Below are 20,701 nucleotides of genomic sequence, written 5' to 3' on the forward strand. Positions count from 1 at the left end.
GTATATATATATATGTGTGTGTGGGTGGGTGGGTGTGTGTGTGTGTGCATGCTGCGTGTGTGCAAGAGAGAGAGTGTGCGTGCGTGCGTGCGTGCGTGCGTGCGTGTGTGTTACTAGCCACCCCATCATCTGAGGAAATTATGCTTTCCAGTTTTTAAATTACATAAAAGTATAGTTTCCTCAAATGATTGGGGTGGATGAGGGTTAATCTAGTAATTACTATCTAATCCCTCCCTCCACTCCAAAAACGACCTCTCTCTTCTTCTCCACAGTGTAACTCCTACCCACTTGAATGTCTTGCTCCAAAAACGTTAAGGTTTACTTACAATCCCTGTTCAATTCTAGTTAAGAAAAACACTCATCTCCAAAAATACAGATACACATTATTCAAATCCCTCAGCATTGAGGGACATCGGAGTACCGCTTGTTCTAAAAAAAATTGCACAGTTTATACATGTTTGTTCCTATTCTACTGTCCTCTAAGTCAATCTTTATATCAAAGAAAATGTATCAAATTACTAGATTATAAATTATTTTATCAAATTTTGTTTATTAGCTAATCACATTAATGTTAGAGGTTTTTGTGCGTTTGCAGACATGTGATTGATTTGTGACCAAATTAAGTAAAACTCTTGTTTAGTAAACAGTTAGCTTTAAATCTGTGAAATTACAGAATTTTTTAAATAAACGATCAGTTAAAATGATAAAATGTACCCACTTATCAGGAAACAGCAGAGTTTAGATTCAGTAATTGGACTGTAAATACAGTGCAGCAGATGATTTAAGTGCCCCAAGTTGCTCCTAAATGCCATTTTGTTGATGTGACAGTAGAAAGATAAAGGCAATTATTTTGTTGTGGGACCATTTCCTCCTTCGATTTCCCAAGATTCTGTTTCATGTTGGCATTTCAAACGACAGATCAGAGATGCTTTGATAATAGCCAATTACTCCCTCTAAATGTGTGTGTGAGAGAAAAGGATGGAGTTTGTACGTGGGCAAATTGGGGGGATGACTGTGAAATACCTACGGAACACACATTATTCAAGCAGGACAATTTCCTGCTCACTGTAGTGGTCCATATTGACGCTTCGGTAATAGCTGTTCTCATTGTATGTCATTATGTTTTTATTTGTTGTGCTTACCTCCCTCTATTCCTGTTGAAGTGGCGGGTGTGAGTGAAGCTTATGAGGATGCCGCAAACTGCTTATGGTTGCTCACCAACTCTAAGCCCTGCCCCACCTGCAAGTCTCCCATACAGAAAAATGAGGGCTGCAATCACATGCAGTGTGCCAAGGTAAGTTAGATGGGTGGAGGGTGGGGTGGGGTGGGGGTTCACGCTGCTGTTTTCAGCTGTAATGGACACAGTCTTTTGTTGTTAAAAAAAATCACCAGAAAATCTTTGGCTGTGAGCTAGAATCAGTGAGACTCACTGGCTGTGTGATCAGCACTTTTAGGAGGTACTTCCAAGATTTTACATGTTTAGTTTCACACAGAGGGACATGCACAAGCCCTTCGTCTCCCATCTTGTCTTGGAAATACTCTCCGTTTGTCTGTCTTGTGAGCTTGATAACTTAAAAAACGAGTGCAGTACCGACTTTCATTTTGGTGTGGGGCTACCTTGAGGTGTAAGAAAGGTTCCTACTGAAAACAGTGTTGCCACATTATAATTCAAGATGACCATAACCATTATACATATATGTATACATATGTCCAAATCGGCCACCCTGATCATTTTAGAAAACTATTCTTTCTAGTTTTATGTTGTTTAAAAGAAAAATTTCCTAAAATGATTACAATGACTGAAGATTAGTCTATGGTGGCCAAGGCCACCATTGACTACCCCCTGGCTCCGCCATTGTACCTGGTGGGGAAAAAATTGCCCCCTGTGCTCACCAGAATCCGCCACTGTGCACTGCCTCATAAAAACAAACAAACAAACAAACAAACCAAAAATAGATAAACTACCTCTGTTTTTCTCCACAGTGCAACTCCTCACCACTTGAATATCTTGTACCAAAAACATGAAGGTTTACTTACATTCCCTGTTCAATTCCAGTCCAGAAAAACACTCTTATTGAAAACTATAAACATTCACTACTCAAATCCCTGTTTTTATTAGAAATTTAAGTAGTTTATCTTTTGAAAAAACAAAACAAGAAAAACTGAATGAGCAGTTCACAAGTATTACAGATGGAGTGCTGACATTTTATCAAGTATAAGATGTAAACTCAAAATAGTAAAAATAATGAATAGATCCAACTCCCCCATAATAAAATAAACTAGCATGATGCAGATTAAGTCTGACAACTGACCGTGTTTCAGTGAGCAGCCCTTTTGCTGAAGAGCTAACTATATAGTTTCCTCACACAGCCAGGATCTCTTATTTTTTGTTTCTGACAACCATGTTGCCGTCTTCTCGTGTTAAAAGCAGCTGACTAGAGATTGTGATCAGTTTTGGAAAAATGGAGTAGCTTTTACAAGCAGCGAGGCCAATGGGGACTGAAACCCTTGACCTGTTATTACCTGGTAAGGAATGGCTTTTACCCCACTGCTTGGCAACATGGGATTCAGTGTTGCCAAGAAACCACTGCCTCCTTCTCTCTGGTTTGGCATCAGATTTTTTATTTTTTACTTTTTAGTGTCCATTTTACACATTCTCTTTTTGTGTGTCTGTCTTTTGATTTAGCCCCCACCCCCTAGTTTTTGGTTTCATCTTAGTATTTTTGAAGTGCCATGTAAACATGGTGTTTCCAAGACAACGCAGATGTCAGCCTTTTGTGTTACTCTGCCCAACTTGTCACCCACAGAAGCATTTGTGGCATAGAAAGAAAAATCACTTAAGACATAAATACACAGCAGATTTGAGTTGCTGGTTTGTTTGCTTGCTCTGTTACACCAGTGGGACTTGCTGGTCTCAAACATAGCCTGTGTGCCTTCTAGTGGCAGCAGCCTGCAAGGAATCATGGCAAGGTCCAAAATAACTTCTCTGGTGACATTTATTTTAAATTACATTTGTTGAAGCAAGCAAACCTAAGACATAATGTAGGGGGTGCGATTTGAGACTTTTACTTTTTTTTACTCGTATTGGTTCAGATTTTTTGGCAGATAATTCAGCAGTTAAATCATTTAGACTCTGACTCAGTATGATAACTACCTCAGAACAGGAACGCAAACTCTAGTTACTGACTTTATAGTTGGCCCCCATCGTGGAGCAAAGAGGAGAATTGGAAATGCCTTCTGTCCGTCTTCTCAACTGTCCCACATATATACATATATTAAAACCTTTAGAGCTGAAGAATTTGGAAAAATAAGCAATTTGCTGACTTCCGTTTTGGTCTGTTGTTGTTATTTAGGCATATGAAAGGTCACTTTGGAAAACGAGTTGCCACATTAAAGTCCAAGATGGCCACCGCTATATTTTAATCAATCAATTAGATTTATTTTGGAGTGGTGGCACAGAGGTTAGAGAAGGTGGGCCTGTGATCGGAAGATCACCAGTTCATCTCCTGGTACCAACAACATCAAAAATGTGGGTGGGGTAGGTGAAGCACCCGCACCTGCCTCCAGCCTCATTTGCCCCACTCTGGGCCCTTGAGCAAGGCCCTTAACCTCACCATCTGCTTCCCTGGGCACCCTAGACAGCAGCTCTCTGCTCCACACAGAGGGCTGTGGTTGCATCAGGAAGGGCATCCGGCATAAAAACAATTGCCATGTCTTCATGTGAATTAGTTCACTGTGGTGATCCCTGAAGAAGGGAACAGCAGAAAGAAAATAAAAAAATCAGTTTTATTTATATAGCAAATTCAAAATAGTTCAAGACAAAAACAACTGGATTTTATTTGTAACAGAAAAGTTGTAACGGAAAAGTCCAGTTGTTTTTGTCTTGAACTTTTTTGAATTTACCATGTCCTGGATGACTGAGAATCTTCACCAGCGTATTTATATAGTACATTTAAAAACAACTGTGTTGACCAATATGCTTCATAAACAGGAAACTTTGCTTTTAAGCAAAATAAAACCAGAAACAAAAAGTTTCCTAAAATGACTGGAGTGGCCACTGGGGTGACCAAATATTAATTTATGCTGGGCAAGGCCACCATTGGCCACCCCCTGGCTCTACCACTGCACTTGGTATTTGATAACATCGCTCTCTCCACTCGCCAGGATCCGTCACTCAGTGCTTCATCGGTCAAGATAAAAAAAATAAACTACCTTTGTTCTTCAACAGTGTAACTTCTACCCACTTGGATGCCTTACACCAAAAACGTTAAAATTTACTTGCATCTTGAAAACTACAAACATTCACTATTCAAATCCCTCAGCAGCGGGGGACATCAGCGTACTGCTTGTCTCAACTGAGACAACTGGCCAAAGCCAATTCAGAGGTAAAATAATATAAATGATTATTTCTCTCCTTGTAGTGTAAATATGACTTCTGCTGGATCTGTCTGGAGGAGTGGAAAAAACACAGCTCGTCAACTGGTGGCTACTATCGCTGCACTCGGTACGAAGTCATCCAGCATGTGGAGGAGCAGTCGAAGGAGATGACAGAGGAGGTATTTACTTACCTATTCATTCATTTTCTATTTGTATGCATTTCAAGCCCTTTAAGATACCTATTTTAAAATAATTTTTCAGTCATCTGTTACACTAAGCTCAGGAAACAGTTGCAAGATGACAGCTTTTTGAAGGAGCCCTATGTTGTGTTGATGGTTTAGTGATTATAACAACAAGGCTTGCACAATTCACACATTTTGCACCAGAATTCATTGAACTAGCAGAGGCAGTCATTTGCCCTATGATAGTTTGTAATACAATCACTTCCTTACTTCTCTTTTGTAGAAACAAAAAGCAGGTTAGTAAACCAAAAAACTCACACATTGGTAGCAGTTCAGGGCAACTGCATTCTGTAAAAAAAAAAAAAAAAAAATCATTGAATGCACAAAATATAAACACTCTTCATCAAAGGCAAATAGAAGTTTACTTTCAGTTTCTTTTTTCTCACATTCTTCCCACAACACAAATATGGATTATTCCTGCGGCACTACTTGAATTGACTTTTTGCATGCAGGGTATTTATACTTGGTAAGGGAACACACTCAGGAGTTTATTGACTGTGACTGCGTCTTGTCACGGCTTTGCAGGCAGAGAAGAAGCACAAGAGCTTTCAGGAACTTGATCGTTTTATGCACTACTACACACGCTTCAAGAACCACGAGCACAGCTATCAGGTAAACTTTGCCTTTCCGTAGTGTCTGCTTTGCATAATACAAATCATGCTTTTAAAGTAGCCAGAGGAACCTCATCTATAAGGCTGACATTCCTGTTTATGATGTTGTAATGTTTTAGCATATATCAAGCAGCCATAATTGACAGACTAAGTAATTAACACAGCTCGTACTAGACAATAAAACAAAACTTCCTAACAAGAAAGAACTCAGCAAATATTCTGAAATGTTTACCTGGCCTCCAAACTCCTCAGATACATGTAAACAGTGTATGTGGTAAGTAGACCTTACAGTCCAGAGCAGACATGGGCAACTTTTTGCCCAAAAGCCAAAAGTGGCCCTTGGGCAATTTCCACCCCTCCCCCTCTTAATTGAAAAACATTTAATTGAAAAGAAAACAAGTTTTAAATAAATTGATGAAAACCTACATTTTATCAATAAAAGTTTAAATTAAATATCTTGGACAAATACATTGAAAACCTTTAGATTAAGATAGGCAAAAAAAACAAACAAAAAAAAACACTGAACCTTAAAGACTCCAAAAAGCAAGCATAGGCTTTATTTATTATATAAATGTATTTTTTTTTTTCATGTTTAGCCTAATATGGGGCAGCACGGTGGCACAGTTGGTAGATCTGCCACCTCTCAGCGAGCAGGTCGCCCCGGTTCAAAACCCAGCCTTTCTGGTTGGAGTTTGCATGTTCTCTCCGTGCATGAGTGGGTTTTCTCCAATTGTTCTGGTTTCCTCCCACAGACCAAACACATGCATGTTAGGCTGATTGGTAACTCTAAATTGTTCCTAGGTCTGAGTGAGAGGGTGAATGGTTGTTTGTCTCTGTCTCTATGTGTCCCTGTCCCTTGCCTCTCACAAAGCAATGACTAGACATGGGCACTAGTGGCCCCCGCTACCCAAAAAGGAAGAAGTGGTTAAAGACGGACGGACGGAAAAAACCTCCAGATTATCCATCCATTATCTTGACCCGCTTCTTTCTTTGTGGGTCACGGGAGTCCCTGGTGCCCATGTCCAACAGTCACTGTGCGAGAGGCAGGGGACACCCTGGACAGGTTGCAAGTCCATCACAGGGACACATAGAGACAAATGAGACAAACACCCATTCACTCTCACCCACACCTAGGAACAATTTAGTTGCCAATAAGCCTAACATGCATGTTTTTGTTCTGTGGGAGGAAACCCGGAGTACAGTAGTCCCTCGTTTATCGCGGGTGTTTGGAACCACGCCCATAAGTGAAAATCCGTGAAGTAGGGATACAGTAGTCCAAGTTCAAGTTCAGTTCAAGTTCAGTAAACTTTGTCATGACATGTGACAGGCTGTAATCACACTCATCACCTGTCACTCCCAATCTCCCTCCTTAAATAAACAATTAAAATTGAAAATATTGTTACATTTTAAATAAACAGTCCATGCTGAATCCATGCAGCATGGATTGTTTATTTAAAATATTACAGTATTTAAATTTAAATTGTTTATTTAAAATATTACAGTATTTAAATTTAAATTGTAGAGAAGAGACGTGCAGCAGGACATCAAAGGGATGTCACACAGCTTCAGCTCTGCAGCACGGAGCAGAAATGTACTTCTTGATCAATTACACTGAAACAACTGAACATAGAAGTTCTAAAATAATTAAAAATAACTTTTACCACTTTTATATTTTGTGATTATGATGATTTTACGATGTGACACACTTTGAATTTTAAGTTGGAAGACAAAAGTTGACTGGTGCGTCTGGGCAGCAAAGGGTTAACCCTTCACAAAGCTGCTGCAGCAGGAGAAATGTGTGTGTGGCAGAGAATGAAATCAGCTGATCGTCTGCAGGAGGGAGCTTCCCCCTGCACTTGTGGTCTTTACACATGGGGCAAAATCATTTAAAATAATTTATTTTAAATAAACAACCCATGGCTCATCCATCAATCAGCCAATTGTGTCATGTCCGATCTTACTTTGAAAAACCAAAATAAACAAACCACGAAGTAGCGAGGGACAACTGTACCCGGAGAAAACCCATGCATGCAGAGGGAGAACATGCAAACTTCACCAAGAAAGGCCCCCGGCCAGGACTTGAACTGGCAACCTGCTCGCTGAGAGACAGCGGTTCTACCAACTGCGCCACCGTGCTGCCCCCTCCAGATTATCTGTTCTTAAATAAATCTTCATTTTAAATTTTCTTTGCGACCCGTTGATTACTTTAAACATCTTGATTTGGCCCTTTGGAAAAAGTGTTGCCCACCCCTGGTCCAAAGGGTCCAACAGAATAACTGGTAATGTACTAGCTAATAGGGCTCCTAGCCCGTGGAGGCAAAGGAACACTGATGCAACATGAGCAGGAACTAATTAGTATTCTGTAGGTGTTCATAATGTTGTGGCTTATCACTGTCTACTCTATAAGTCGTACTTGATTATAAGTCTGCCGCTCCCACTGCTGTTAATTAATTGGACTGTATTTACTGGAAGTCTGTCCGTTGTGTAGTTAGGCAGAATTCACAAGACTTTTCCTCAACAGTAAAAAATAAAATATAGTCTGTTTCTCACAACAGCTCGAGCAGCGCTTGTTAAAAACTGCCAAAGAGAAGATGGAGCAACTCAGTCGAGCCCTGAGTCAAAGTGAGTGTTCAGTCTACTGCAGCAGCTGATCTTTAGTAAACATTTATCTCCTCTGATGCTCAGTTCTGAGAGCCAGGAGAGGAAAACAAAAGGCTTGATTAAGTTTTGCTAACAGAGAGTGTAGTTGTAGCATTCAATAGTCAAATCTCCTATAAATATGTTTCAGAAGGTGTTGTTTTCAAAGTTAAACACTTTTTAACCTCAGTCCTTACATCAGTCTGTTTATTGTTGTCACATTAAGTTCTGATACTCTTTAAGTTTCATTACTTTCTTATTGTTTAAAGTGCTGTAGGTACAACACATTTCATCCTAGACGTTGTTGGACGTCGTCTTTCAGGGTTCCTACACAGTCTTCAAAAATATTCAATTTAGTTGGACTATTTTTCAGGTCTGGTGGTCTAAGTGTGGAAAAACGAAACCAAAGTCAAGAGCTAGTCTTTCAAAACTTGTTTTTCCCTCCTCACTGAATTTTCTAAAATATTATTATTATTTATTGCTTTAACAGGTTGAGCATTTTTCACTTGTTTTGTTTATAAAATATGTTAAATTCATCATGATGTCCACCTTTTGTTAATTGTCCATACGGAGCCTTGATTTTAAGATTTTAGCCATCAGTATTTTTGTTTTTGAATTTTTGATATAAAAGAAGAACACTTTAGATAACATGTGGATAAACAGCCTCTTGAACAATCTCTCTCTGGGCCCCACAGGGCTTGAATGAAAACTAAACAAATTTAAAACAGCTTGATGAAAACCAGCGTTTTTAAGGGCCCTGACACACTACAGTAATGTTTTAGACAACTGATGCATGAAAATAGTGCCCATTATGCTGGCATACGCTGAAGATGAAGTAAAAACAAAATCCACTCAAAGCCAAAAAATTGTTTAAAACCCTGAGTGTGGAAAGGGTTGTAGTTTTTATAAAGACAAATGTGTAGGAACCCTGATGAACACATGAACAGAATACAGTTTAAGCATGTTACATACAAATTAAAACACAATCTTTTTTACTTGTCTCTCCTAGGGGACGGAAGCTCACCCGACACGACGTTTATTGAAGACGCCGTCCTAGAACTGCTGAAAACTCGTCGTATCCTCAAGTGCTCTTATCCTTACGGGTTCTTTCTGGAGCCAAAGAGCACAAAGAAGGAAATCTATGAGCTTATGCAGGTTTTAAGGCTACTTACTGAGAAGAAAGACAAATCTTCACTGCAGCTTTCTGCCTCATGATCTTCCCCGTGCTCCTCAATAATACCAACACATCGCAGCTTTAAGTTAAACATCTAATGCTACTTCAGTTACAATCACCAGCAATAACACTAAATGTTCTTATTTTTCATATTATGGTTTCTCAGATACTGTAGTAGAACCACTGAGTGGGTCTAAATATAAAGTAATCACTTCTCTGATGTTATTTATTATAAGACCTGCAGTAAAAGTAGTTTATTCTTACAGCTGCTTCTGCTCTTTTAGAACATCATAGCTTGTAAGCAGATTTTTATAGAAGACGGACTTAATGCTCCTTTACAGGGTGTTTATGTTTCCACTCTCTTAAATGTCAGGTTTTGAATTTATTGACTTGTGTGCGTGTAAAGCTCGTCACAAGGTGGTTTAATTGTGCCTCTTTAAAGGGAGAAAGTTCTGCATGTGTCTGCTGAATATTTGACTGTAACAGGCGGTATCAGACACTTAACATCCACAAAACAAATGTACAATTAGTACCCATATGAAAATAATACAATTACAACCGCTCTTCTGAAAACCTGTCTGTATTAACACACATGAAATCTGTCATCTGTCTGTCCTTCTTCACCCAGACGGACTTGGAGATGGTAACTGAGGACCTGGCACAGAAGGTTAACAGACCGTACCTGCGAACGCCACGCCACAAGATCATCCGTGCTGCGTGTCTCGTACAACAGAAGAGACAGGAGTTCCTGGCCTCGGTAGCCAGGGGGGTGGCCCCTAATGACTCTCCTGAAGCCCCCAGACGCAGGTGACATACAGACATGAAACTCAGTTTGTTTAACTGGTTTTCTTTTTATCCAACATTAATATATTCCTGCAGTCTGTTGTAAAATACAACGGTAGAAATATTGAATTTTCCATGCAGAGTCGACTCATTCAGTCCTGAACTAACAGTTTCTCTGTGTTTTGCTAACAGTTTTGCTGGTGGAACATGGGACTGGGAATATTTAGGCTTTGCGTCACCCGAGGTAAGAGATTGTTGGTTCAAATAACCACAGTTTCTTAAAACAACTTTTTCTTCTGTCACATATTATAGTAGTCCCTCGTTTATTGCAGGGGTTGCATTCTGGACACCCCCCACACACACGCACACACACGGCAGTAAGTAAAAATCTGCGAAGTAGGGACGTTATATTTATTTTAGTATTTATTAGGGATGGTGTCGATCCGATTCGGTATCGGTATCGGGCTCCGATACCAGCATAATTTGCATATCAGATTTTTCCAACCTGCTGATATTTCCGATCCATGATGCATGTCTGTGGTTGTGCTGCACGTTGGCTTCAAACTGGAATGGATTTCCTATACGGAGGCGTGTCTCATGAACCCAGAGTAATCAGACCCGCCTCACATTCAGGAAATCCAGTTCATAGTTTGCAGTCAGCTACTACATGAGGGCTGATTTAGCAGCACTGTGGCTAACAGCTAACCAACTTTTCATCTAAACATGTCCGCTGTGTGGAAGTATTTTACACTAGAAACACCACAAAACAAGACAGCAATGTGCAATGTCTGCAGAGCCATAGCGCCACATTAAACCACGGTAAAGTTAGTTTTACGATGGACATTCGAGCTCCGGGGCTTCAGCGGTCTGTTATTTTCGTTCAGTCCAGAGAAGGCAGTCTGATTTCGGTCAGCCACGCTCAGTCTGACCCGCTCAGTCTGACCCGCTCAGTCTGTCCGTGTCGGAGGAGGGGCAAACTGAGCGCGGCTGACCGAAATCAGACTGCCTTCTCCAGACTGAACGAAAATAACAGACTGCTGAAGCCCCGGAGCTTGAATGTTTACCGAGAAGTTGCTAAACTTCATCATAATTAATGATGTGCGATATGGCATAAAATTCATATCACAATATCAACTGTGATGGGTGGCGGTAACGATATATATCATATGTTTTTGGTATAAAACTTGCAATAGGAATGACAAAAGCAGAGGGTGTCCTTTTGCAATCATTTATTTTGAAAACTGCTATAACACAAAATAATCTCAATCAAGAAATTTCCACTACTAGGTCCTGAGAGTTTTTAAATCAAATCAAGTATTAGGCTTCTTTCTTGTAGTGCAAAACAGAGCAAAAGATATCAAATGTAGAAGAATATGTTGTTAACTCAACAGTTTCCAGTCTTCCCATTTCAGAAATGAACAGCAACAGAGCAGCATTTTACACTGAAAACACTTCACCCTAAAACCCTCCAGTGGGCGTCTCCTTCCGCTTTAAGGAGAGATGACACAAAATGGTGACCACTTTCCTCTGTGGCATTGACCAGACGGTCTCGCAGTAAAATCATACAACGCAGCATTCTTTACACAGATCAGAGAGCAGGTTTAACCCTTTTTATTTAGTACAAATGCACTCTCTAAAGCTGACGACGCTTACTTTAACTTTCGACAGAACACAGCGGTTTTTTTGCACATGCATCTGAATACAGGAACAGTACGGCAAGCCGGTCATAGCTAGCTTGTAGCTTTGCTACTTAGCTCTCCAAGAAAACAGACTTTAACACCATTTACAGTTTTCAACTCACAAAACGTAACGATTAAACTGACAACTCTGATTTTACATTGGACACAGCATTACTGCGGTTAGCCGGTAGAAGACAGATCTCTATCATAGGCTAAATGTCTATCGTTTCTACTGGGTATCGTATATATCGCACATTACTAGTATTTATCTATATTTTAAGGCTTTAAACCCTTCCCACACTCTTGCAATGTTCTAAACTTAAACCTTCATAATTTTAACAGCATTTGTCTATGTAGCTACCAAATTTTACTCTTCAGCTCTGCAGAACAGCAGAAGCTCGGTTCAGTTTCTGCAGGCCTACCCTGCAGCAACGAAGCCCACAACGTTCTAAACTCTTAAACCTACGTCATTTTAACAACATATGTATTGCAAAATTTTACTCACCAGCTCAGCAGAAACAGCAGCTCGGTTCCAGTCCGGCAGACCTACCCTGCCAGTTCTGGTCCAGTTTGTCAACGGGCGTATAATGTGGCGTATGCGATACTCCTCTTGTTTTTCTGCCCATGGCTGTTGGTGTTTGTAATTTTTTTTGTAGTAGTGGTTGAAAAGACTCCCCAGCTTTTACCTTTGTGTTTTGTGATCAGAGTAAATGTGTGTTGCTTCACCTGCTTTGGCTCTTAACACACAGCTGACTGTTCACAACTACACTGAACACCACCTGAACGATTCATGCACTTTTTGTTTTTGGGTCAAAAAATAAAATGTCAAATGCTGCAGGAAAATAATCTCAGAAAAATACTTGTGGTTTTAGGACCTTTACATACTCCACGACTGGTGAAGAACTCACAAAGAGAATGATGAATCTAAACTAAACAAAGAGTTTTTATCTGGCGGGAACTTGCTGCACTCACAGACGTGTGTGTGTTTCTCTGATCGATCAGTACACACTTCCCTTTGTCTTGGTTTTATTTAGTTAAAGTAACTTTTAACTCTGACACAAGGAGAATATTCACTGTGGAATTTATCATTAGTCGAGAAAAATATCTAACATTATTTTATAGAAAGTTCTTACTAGTATTTGCTATCCTACATATAGGAAGTATGGCAATATACACAATGGTAAGATTAAATCAATAGGAAAAAAACTTGTTGCTCAGCCTGTTTCACTAGACCTGTCTACTTGGAGGCCATAATATTTCACAAGAATCTTCTATCTTGAAGCAAAATGTTAATCTTTGGTATTTAGTTAAAAAAGCAGTAAAAATATTCACGTTTAGTCTCTGAACAAGTTAGAACAAGGAGTGTGGAGGAGAATGGTTAATTGTCCTTTGTGACAAAGACCTATTGTCAGGATGAAAGTCTTTATCAGGTTCCTGAAGGTCAGGGGCAGCCTGAGCCTTTCAGTGAGGGTTTTGATCATTTAAAGGTACTTTCACATTAAATGGTTGAGACTTCTTGAGGGTTAGATGATCTATTTGTTCTACTGTGCTGCAGGACCAACATGTTTGCTGTTGTACCTCCAGGAGAACGCTGTGAATACAAAGTACACAACCGCATCTCTCATGGTAATAAAGGAGGGCTTCATTTTAGGCCTTTGTCTGGCGGTTTAGTTTAACTCTTACTGTGGAGCTTTATTCAGAAGGAAGAACTAGGGCTGAGCAATTAATTGCATTTTCAATAATTTTGCAATATTATAAAACGCGATTTTCTAATTGCAAAGGCTGCAATTTGACTGGTCACGTGATCTGGTTACGTGACTTGCGATTGAGCGGAGCAAAGCAGATCAGGGAGCGGGAGAAGTCAACACTGCGCTTTAACTGGTTGTGCAGTGGCATCAGGCTCAACAGAAGCTGACACATCTAAGTTTGGTACCAAAGAGGCTGCACGTCTGTTGTTTGGAATTATTTTGTCTCTAAAAAAGAAGACGCTGCACAACGACATGCATTGTGCAGAACCTGCCTTGCTGCTGCTGCTACCTCTCAAGGTAACACCACGAATCTTTATCAACACTTAAAAAACATCACAAAACCATTTACGATAGTTGCATGGCTAGAATGTCAATGACCAGTGCTTCAACTTAAATTCAGCAAAGTAGCGGCTGACAGGGATCACTGACCGAACTGTTCGAAGGTATTACTCCGTATGAACATAATTCAAAACTGCACGCAGAAATAACTCGAGCAATAACGGAGTTCATAGCAAAAGACATGATGCCCATTAATATAGTGATCAATCCTGAGTTTACAGCTTTGGTAAACACAATGGATGAGAGGCACAGAATGCCCTCGTGCACACATTTAGCCAAGTCTCTATCCTGGAGCTATACAAAAAAATTATAAACAGAGTTGCAGCAGAGCTGAAAACTGGATTTTTTTTACAACTGAAACAGATTTATTGCTTGTGTTCGTTGAAAAATACATGAGAAGAAGACATTGAAAATTTGTCGCATATTAAATCGCAATATTGAGGTAAAAAAATTGCAATTAGAATATTTTTCAAAATTGTTCAGCCCTAGGAGGAACCAGAACTCTTACTTTGTACTGCGAAGCACCGCAAACCAGACGGTGTGATCATAAGAAGTTTCTACTTCAGTGCTGGAGGAGCGTACATCTTGCTCAATCAATCATGGTACATTTCTGTAGGAAGCAAACCCTCCATGTCACTTCAGACGTCCTGTTGAGTTCACAAAAGGCTTCCTCTGAACCAGGAGCTGAACAAGACCTGATAAATTGAGTTTTATTAAATATGAACAGCCTCAGCACTGGCAGGGTGAAAACACACACAAACGAATCACAGGCCTTTTTCAAATGTTTATAAGGACTTTGAAGTGTTCCCTTGCGGTCTGAAAGCACCTGAAGTGTGACGTTCTCCCAGGCCTCCTTTGGTCCTTCAGTCAGGATGTGTTCAGAAGTTCTTCACTGATTCCAGCAGGTCTTTGATGTCGTTTGCTTTACTCATCACTGTGTTGTTGTTATTGTTGTTTTATTTCTGCAGCCTTTAGTCTCCGGTTGATGATAACAAAGGCAGGTAGATGAAATCCCTGCTCTCTGTTTATCCTCGGGCTGTGTCGTCTTGATTGAGAGGGAGGTTAGAAAATTGACTTGATATCCTCTGTGACCTCTTGTAAACTGATAAGCTTCTGTGGACTTACTTTGTGTGCCTTACAGTTAAATACTGAAGTGCGTAGTTGAGCTGCAGTCTGTGTGTTCTCAGCATCCAGTCCTGCTTCTTCGGTGTACTGATGACTTTAGTTTTGTTTTTCTTCTTTTTGTTTGTTTGGCAAATTAACTGATGAACCACCGGATGAAATTTAATGAAACGTTCAGAAAGTACTTATTAAATGTACTTCTCTAATGGATTTACTTCTTATCATCATGCGCCAGTCAAAAGATGGACACATCAAGGTCTCTGTCCGCATGTCCATAAACTTTCTCTTGTCCTGCCCATAACTTCTGATCTGCTCAATAAGTTTGAACAAAACCTCATATGAATTTGTACCACCACCAAATAGCATGTTTGCAAAATCAATCAATCATCCCAGCTTTAAGATCAAGGTCACAAATCAAGGTCAAAGTTTATACAAGGTCTTTGCTTGTCTGTGCCATTGGTTGCTGTATTACTGTATGAGTTTGTCACCAGGACTTTAATGTGCTGTATGTGGTTCTCTTGTTTACTTTAAAATGACCACGGCTAGTCATCATTAGCAAAAATAAAATATGTTTATAATTCAGGTGCTTTTACAAATATTGAGCTAAAATTTGGTGTGGTAGTAGCTGAGTCGTCCTCGTGCATACTGTCCTTCACAAGGTTTGACCAGACTGTCCCGTTAACAATCCCTTTCTCATCATCAGATGATTTTAGTTTAAAGGCAGCAGGGGGATTTACATTCCCTTAAGAAATGCTGGGCCTTTCATTAAATGTGCTTTCCCGTTTAGTTGTTTCATGGTATTTATATTTGCAAATGTGATCTTTCATTTTTTTCTGTCACTAATATAAAATTATAGGTGACAGAAAAAGGCTTATATACATTATCTTTAGGCTTGATGTATGCAGTCAGGTTAGAGATGCTTTTAGCCCCAGAATGATCTTTTTATGACTTCCCTTACTTCATATTAATTTAAACACCTTAAATGAAGCTGAATGAAACCGGCAGACGCGGCAGAAGATGGAGGGATTTTCCTCTTGCAGCTGTCTTCAGTAATCACATCCATGCTTTGAACTTAAAGTAGTCACACTGCGTGCCTAAATCATATATACCTGCGATTTATAGGATCGTTTATTTGTATATGGCGGTGTCTTGTCCTTATTACATTTAAATAATCACAGACACTTAGGTTAGAATAGCATACCATTAAGTTTTGAAACTCTACTTCCCTCAAATAAAGAACATTTTAATTTTAGTATAATTTCTATTTTGAGCTGTGGTTTCTAACAACGCTGACAACTCATGATGGTCCAAAGATCACCATCTTGTTTAACCCACTCAAACAAACCAGATGCTTCCCCTGTGCACTCTTTCTGCAATGATTGAAAGTGGAGCACCCACCTCGCGTGTCACTCTGGATCACTGCACATTAATAACAGGTATTTGTAGTTAACATTTAAAGGCATAAAGCTGTCAAACAACTACTGATTTGGTCACCAGCCTGGATCTTTTATCTCTACCGCTTTATATATGCACTCAGTAATGATGCTCAGATCAATACATTTCAGATTTTACCCCAGGTGTTCATAGGTTGTGTATATTTTAGAATGTGGAGGTTCTTAAACATGCAGACAGATTTACATGGCCTAACAGCTCCATCACAGTCAATGCTTCGTGTTGGTTGTAGCTGCCGCATTGAAAGCATGAAATGAATATTCAGATCTCACACCGAGCCTCTCTGGTTGCTGTGTGCACATTTTTCCAGTATAAAGATGGCCTTTCCTGTGGAGCTTTTTCATACCAGACATTTTGACTTGAGGGAAATCACAGGTTGAAATAACGATGGCTCACTTCCATTTAGTGTCCCAGAAAACAGTTTCAGTGGAGCGGCATACACGGCAGCAGGGTCTTCTCAATGTGAAAAGCATCCATCACTAACAGCTCGGCGCCGCGCCTTCCCTCGAGTACTGTAAGTCAAAAACGTCAGCGCAAAAAGGTCAGTTGACAGAAAAATAAATGTCAAGAATTCGTCCCAGGTGTTGGTTTAAATCCGAAACAGCTTTTTCCTCTGCTTGCCCCACAGCGTCCACCAAACAGCCACAGTTGTCCAAAGATTCTGAAAACCAGTGATAATTCTTCTCTTTTAATGATTTATGTCCAAACTTAAAAATAACCAGCCGTTATACCTTGTCTAACTGTTATCTTGCCAATTACCAAAGGAGCCATTATGTTGTGTGAATTTATCTGTAAATCAAAGAGTGTGAAGAGGGGGTGGGTGCTAACAACCTGTTAAACAGACAAGTTAAAAAGTTACTGCTGCATAAACATCATCTGCAGGTTTTATTTTAGACTAATTATAATAGAAAAGACTTCAATAAAGCACATGAAAGTATAAAAGGCACCATAAAAATATTAGTCTCAGCACACGCCACATATAAGAGACCCATCTTCAAAAGATCTAGTATAAATCTAGATTAGCTTGTCATCTTACCTCCACATTATTTTAGGCTCGTTTCTTAAACCGCACCATATATTCTCACCAGATGTTTTTAAACAAATGTCCCCTTATGAAGAGCCAGTGTATCTCAGCTGCAGGAGTTAATTAGAGCACCACAGCGCTAATCAAAGCTCGATGACGCTGCCTCACAGGCACAGCTACAGACGACCGGCTCCGTGCTCCTTACAATGCCTACAGATCACTTCATGGTGGACTATTTTTGGTGTGGTGGGAACAGAAAAGACTGAACTTTTTGATTAGACATGAATGTGACTCAGTGACTTTTGCTAATGAATGAGAGGATGACTGAAGAACACATGAATGGACTGGGGTGATGACAGAAATGATTTTTTTATTCTTGAGCACAAACCATCTCGGTAATACCCTCTTCAGATGTTTTGTACCCCGTCGCAAAGAGCGGACTTGGAAATACCTTTTCGTCTGTCTTGTGAGCATGATGAGTTGAAAAATAAGAGAGGCACTGACTTGCATTTTGGTGTGTGGCTGCATCTAGGCGTAAGAAAGATCACTACCAGAAATTGTGTTGCCATGTCGTAATCCAAGATGGCCACCACCATATATATATATATATATATACGGTATATAAACCAGCCACCTCTATTATTTTAGGAAACTATGCTTTATACCAAGCATGTACAGCATTATATTGCCTAAAAATATAGTTACTTCAAATGGATGGATTAGTTCGCCCGTTGTGTGGGCGAGTAATCTATAGGGGCCATGGCCTCCGTTGGCCACCCCCTGGCTCCTCCGTTGTACCTGGTGGTGATAAAATGTCTCCCTCCACTCACCAGAATCCATCACCCTGCGCCGCCTCGGACAAGAAAAACAAACTCTTCCCTCCGTTCTTCTCCACAGTGTGACTCCTTCCCACGTGAATATCTTGCACCAAAAACATTTAGGTTTACTTGTGTCAAAGTAAGGAACAGTGGGACAAGGCCCTAATCAGAACAATCAAACTGAAATGACAGCTTTAATTTAATAAAATAACAAATCTACCTTTTTTCACTGAAGCACTTTAATGATTCAAAACAAATTGTTTAACACATCGTTGGTCATTTTCGTGTTCTTATTAACACTTTATATCCTTTGACGTTTACGTATGGAGTTTATGGGTTTAATTTTTTCTGACCCATAACATTTTTACCCCCATGATACCACTCAGATTTTTTCTGTCTTTCTATTTGTCCTTTTCAGTCAATATCACTGCGTAAATAAATGCTTTCTCACTGATTTAATAAACTAGAAAGCTGAAGATGTAACGAGGCTAAATCTGGAATAATTGGTGTAATTCAATAGAAGTGGTCATAATATATTAGATCGTTGATGTTCCTGTGCCTAAATGAGGTTTCTACATTTTGTAAAACTCTTTTCTCACTTAATTAAATTTTAGTACATCATTAGTCGTGTTATGCTGCATATCACAGGATCCCCATTATTTCATCTTCGTCTCCTCGTGTATAAGTTATTTTTATTGTTGTTAAACGAATATCATCCCTTGCAGAAATACCCAAATGTTCACGCATCTTTAATAGACTCTGCAAACATTTATATTTTAGAGTGGCACTCCTCCATTAGCATCCCATTACAAAGAATTTTTCTTCATAATAACGATGCACTAACAGTCTCACGTTATAATATACAGAACATTTTGTATTAAAGTATATTAAGCACATTACTTCTCACCCATTATAGCAGATTCTGAACCAATGTGGCTCAAACAGAACGGAGGTATGATTCAAACCCCAAGTACTTCTCGTGTGGAAAAACAATGAACCCCTCCAGGCTGTTCCTAAAGGCATTTTAAACACCTTTCATGGTAGCGTTGCCTTTTATTTGTTTGTGGGTAAAGGAGAATGCCTAGAAGTGCTTGTAGAACCTAACTGAGAATAAAATGATGCCATATAAATGCACCATTTACCGCCTGCATTTATTCATTGGGAGACGTGTTGCACCAGTAAGAAGGAAACACATTTTCTTTACATTTGCATCACTCAAGGTTTCAACAAGATTTTTCCCTAACTTTTAAGATTACTTGAGTATACAAGTGACATTTCCCAAATTTCTTGTAGAAAAACTGGTTCATCTTTGGAGAAAATCTTTCCTAAAACACAACACGGATCTCTCGTGTGCTGAAATGCTTCTTCACATGAATAACAGCTGCCTGCTGTGTTAATGAACAGTTAATTGGTGTTCCCTGCTTGTGTTTGTAGGAGTATGCAGAGTTCCAGTACAGACGGAGACATCGGCAGCGCAGACGAGGGGACATGTCCAGTGTCCGGAGCAACACACCCGACCTCGATGACCTCAGCGACGCTGCTTTAGGTACTGCGGGGGTTTAACTTGGACGTACACGAACTTTAGAAAACATCTTTGGGGACTTGGTGGATTTTAGTTTTCTGTGTTGCAGCTGTAGTTCCTTATTGTGTTACAGAAATAATTTAGGACTAATCACATCTCCTTTGATGGCATTAATGTAAAGAAAAGACTTAAATCTGTAAGCTACATTCATTTAGATAATTTATATTTAGTAAAATAAAATGTATGGAATGAAAATGAAAGCTCAGCCACAGAAAAATGACAACAGCTTTGTTTGGTAAGGCCAAACTTTTAATCAGTCGGAGGCCGTTTCATTTGCTTCGGCTGCGTGTAGAGTTGAGTTTGGAAGCCAGTAAAGGGGCTCTGCTTTGCCAAGAATCATTTATTCATTTTGGTTAAATACACTAAATGAGTACATTTCCTGGGTTTATTCTGAAGGTCCTGTCTGCCAGGTGCTTGTGGCAGACTAAGAATAATTTTACCACAGGTGGTAATTAGCAGGAGATTAATTTGCTGTTGGACTGTGAATGTAGAGTCAGTTTAATGATGGTAATTTTGACTCTGGTATATTTATTTTTGTTCTTTTTGTCAATTTTTTCCACAAAAGACACACACGATTCTGGAGGTGGACGCAGACAAGGCCCCTTGATGGTGAGTTCTCAGTTATAAGGCTTTTATTGTTTATTGCCTTTGAGTCTTATTAACTCAGTTTTACACCGTTTGTCAGCTTTCTTTATTACAGTCATGTTGGGTACTTCATATGACTGTGACACGTCTACAAAAACTAGATTCAACTTATTTAAAACAGTCAAAACATGCAGTTTTTCAATGTTTTGATTCAACATTTTTATGCTTTTATTACAAATCTTCATCATTTAATGATTGTTTGGGGGTTAATGTAACTTAAACTCTTCATCTCATTTATGTTAATGTAATTCAGTGATCAGTAGTTTGTAAATATCTTAGCACAGATAATTTCATAAAATTTCAGCCCCTACTTTTCCTATAAACCTCTCCACCGCTCTATTCCCCATTTACAAAAATTACACCACTGTCGACTCTTGTCCTCACAGCTTTTAGTTGTCGTATTTGTCCCCCATTACGGAGCAAAGGGGGGATATTGGAAATACGTCCTTATTGTGAACTGGATAACTT

At 39.5% G+C, this 20,701-nt stretch overlaps 1 protein-coding gene across 1 annotated transcript in view; it reads left to right on the forward strand.

The window, feature by feature from the left end:
• LOC119410360 (ankyrin repeat and IBR domain-containing protein 1) overlaps nt 1-20,701 on the forward strand; it is a 45,021-nt gene that overhangs the window by 20,574 nt on the left and 3,746 nt on the right. The window contains exons 9-17 of the mRNA XM_037677271.1: nt 1,164-1,294; nt 4,422-4,556; nt 5,145-5,231; nt 7,786-7,852; nt 8,877-9,022; nt 9,670-9,848; nt 10,017-10,068; nt 19,441-19,552; nt 20,154-20,197. Of these exons, the coding sequence (XP_037533199.1) occupies nt 1,164-1,294; nt 4,422-4,556; nt 5,145-5,231; nt 7,786-7,852; nt 8,877-9,022; nt 9,670-9,848; nt 10,017-10,068; nt 19,441-19,552; nt 20,154-20,197 (953 nt within the window). The remainder of the gene's footprint in view (nt 1-1,163; nt 1,295-4,421; nt 4,557-5,144; nt 5,232-7,785; nt 7,853-8,876; nt 9,023-9,669; nt 9,849-10,016; nt 10,069-19,440; nt 19,553-20,153; nt 20,198-20,701) is intronic.

This window comes from Nematolebias whitei, chromosome 5 (assembly GCF_014905685.2).
Source record: "Nematolebias whitei isolate Nwh7 chromosome 5, NemWhi1, whole genome shotgun sequence".
In the NCBI taxonomy this organism is placed as follows: domain Eukaryota; kingdom Metazoa; phylum Chordata; class Actinopteri; order Cyprinodontiformes; family Rivulidae; genus Nematolebias; species Nematolebias whitei.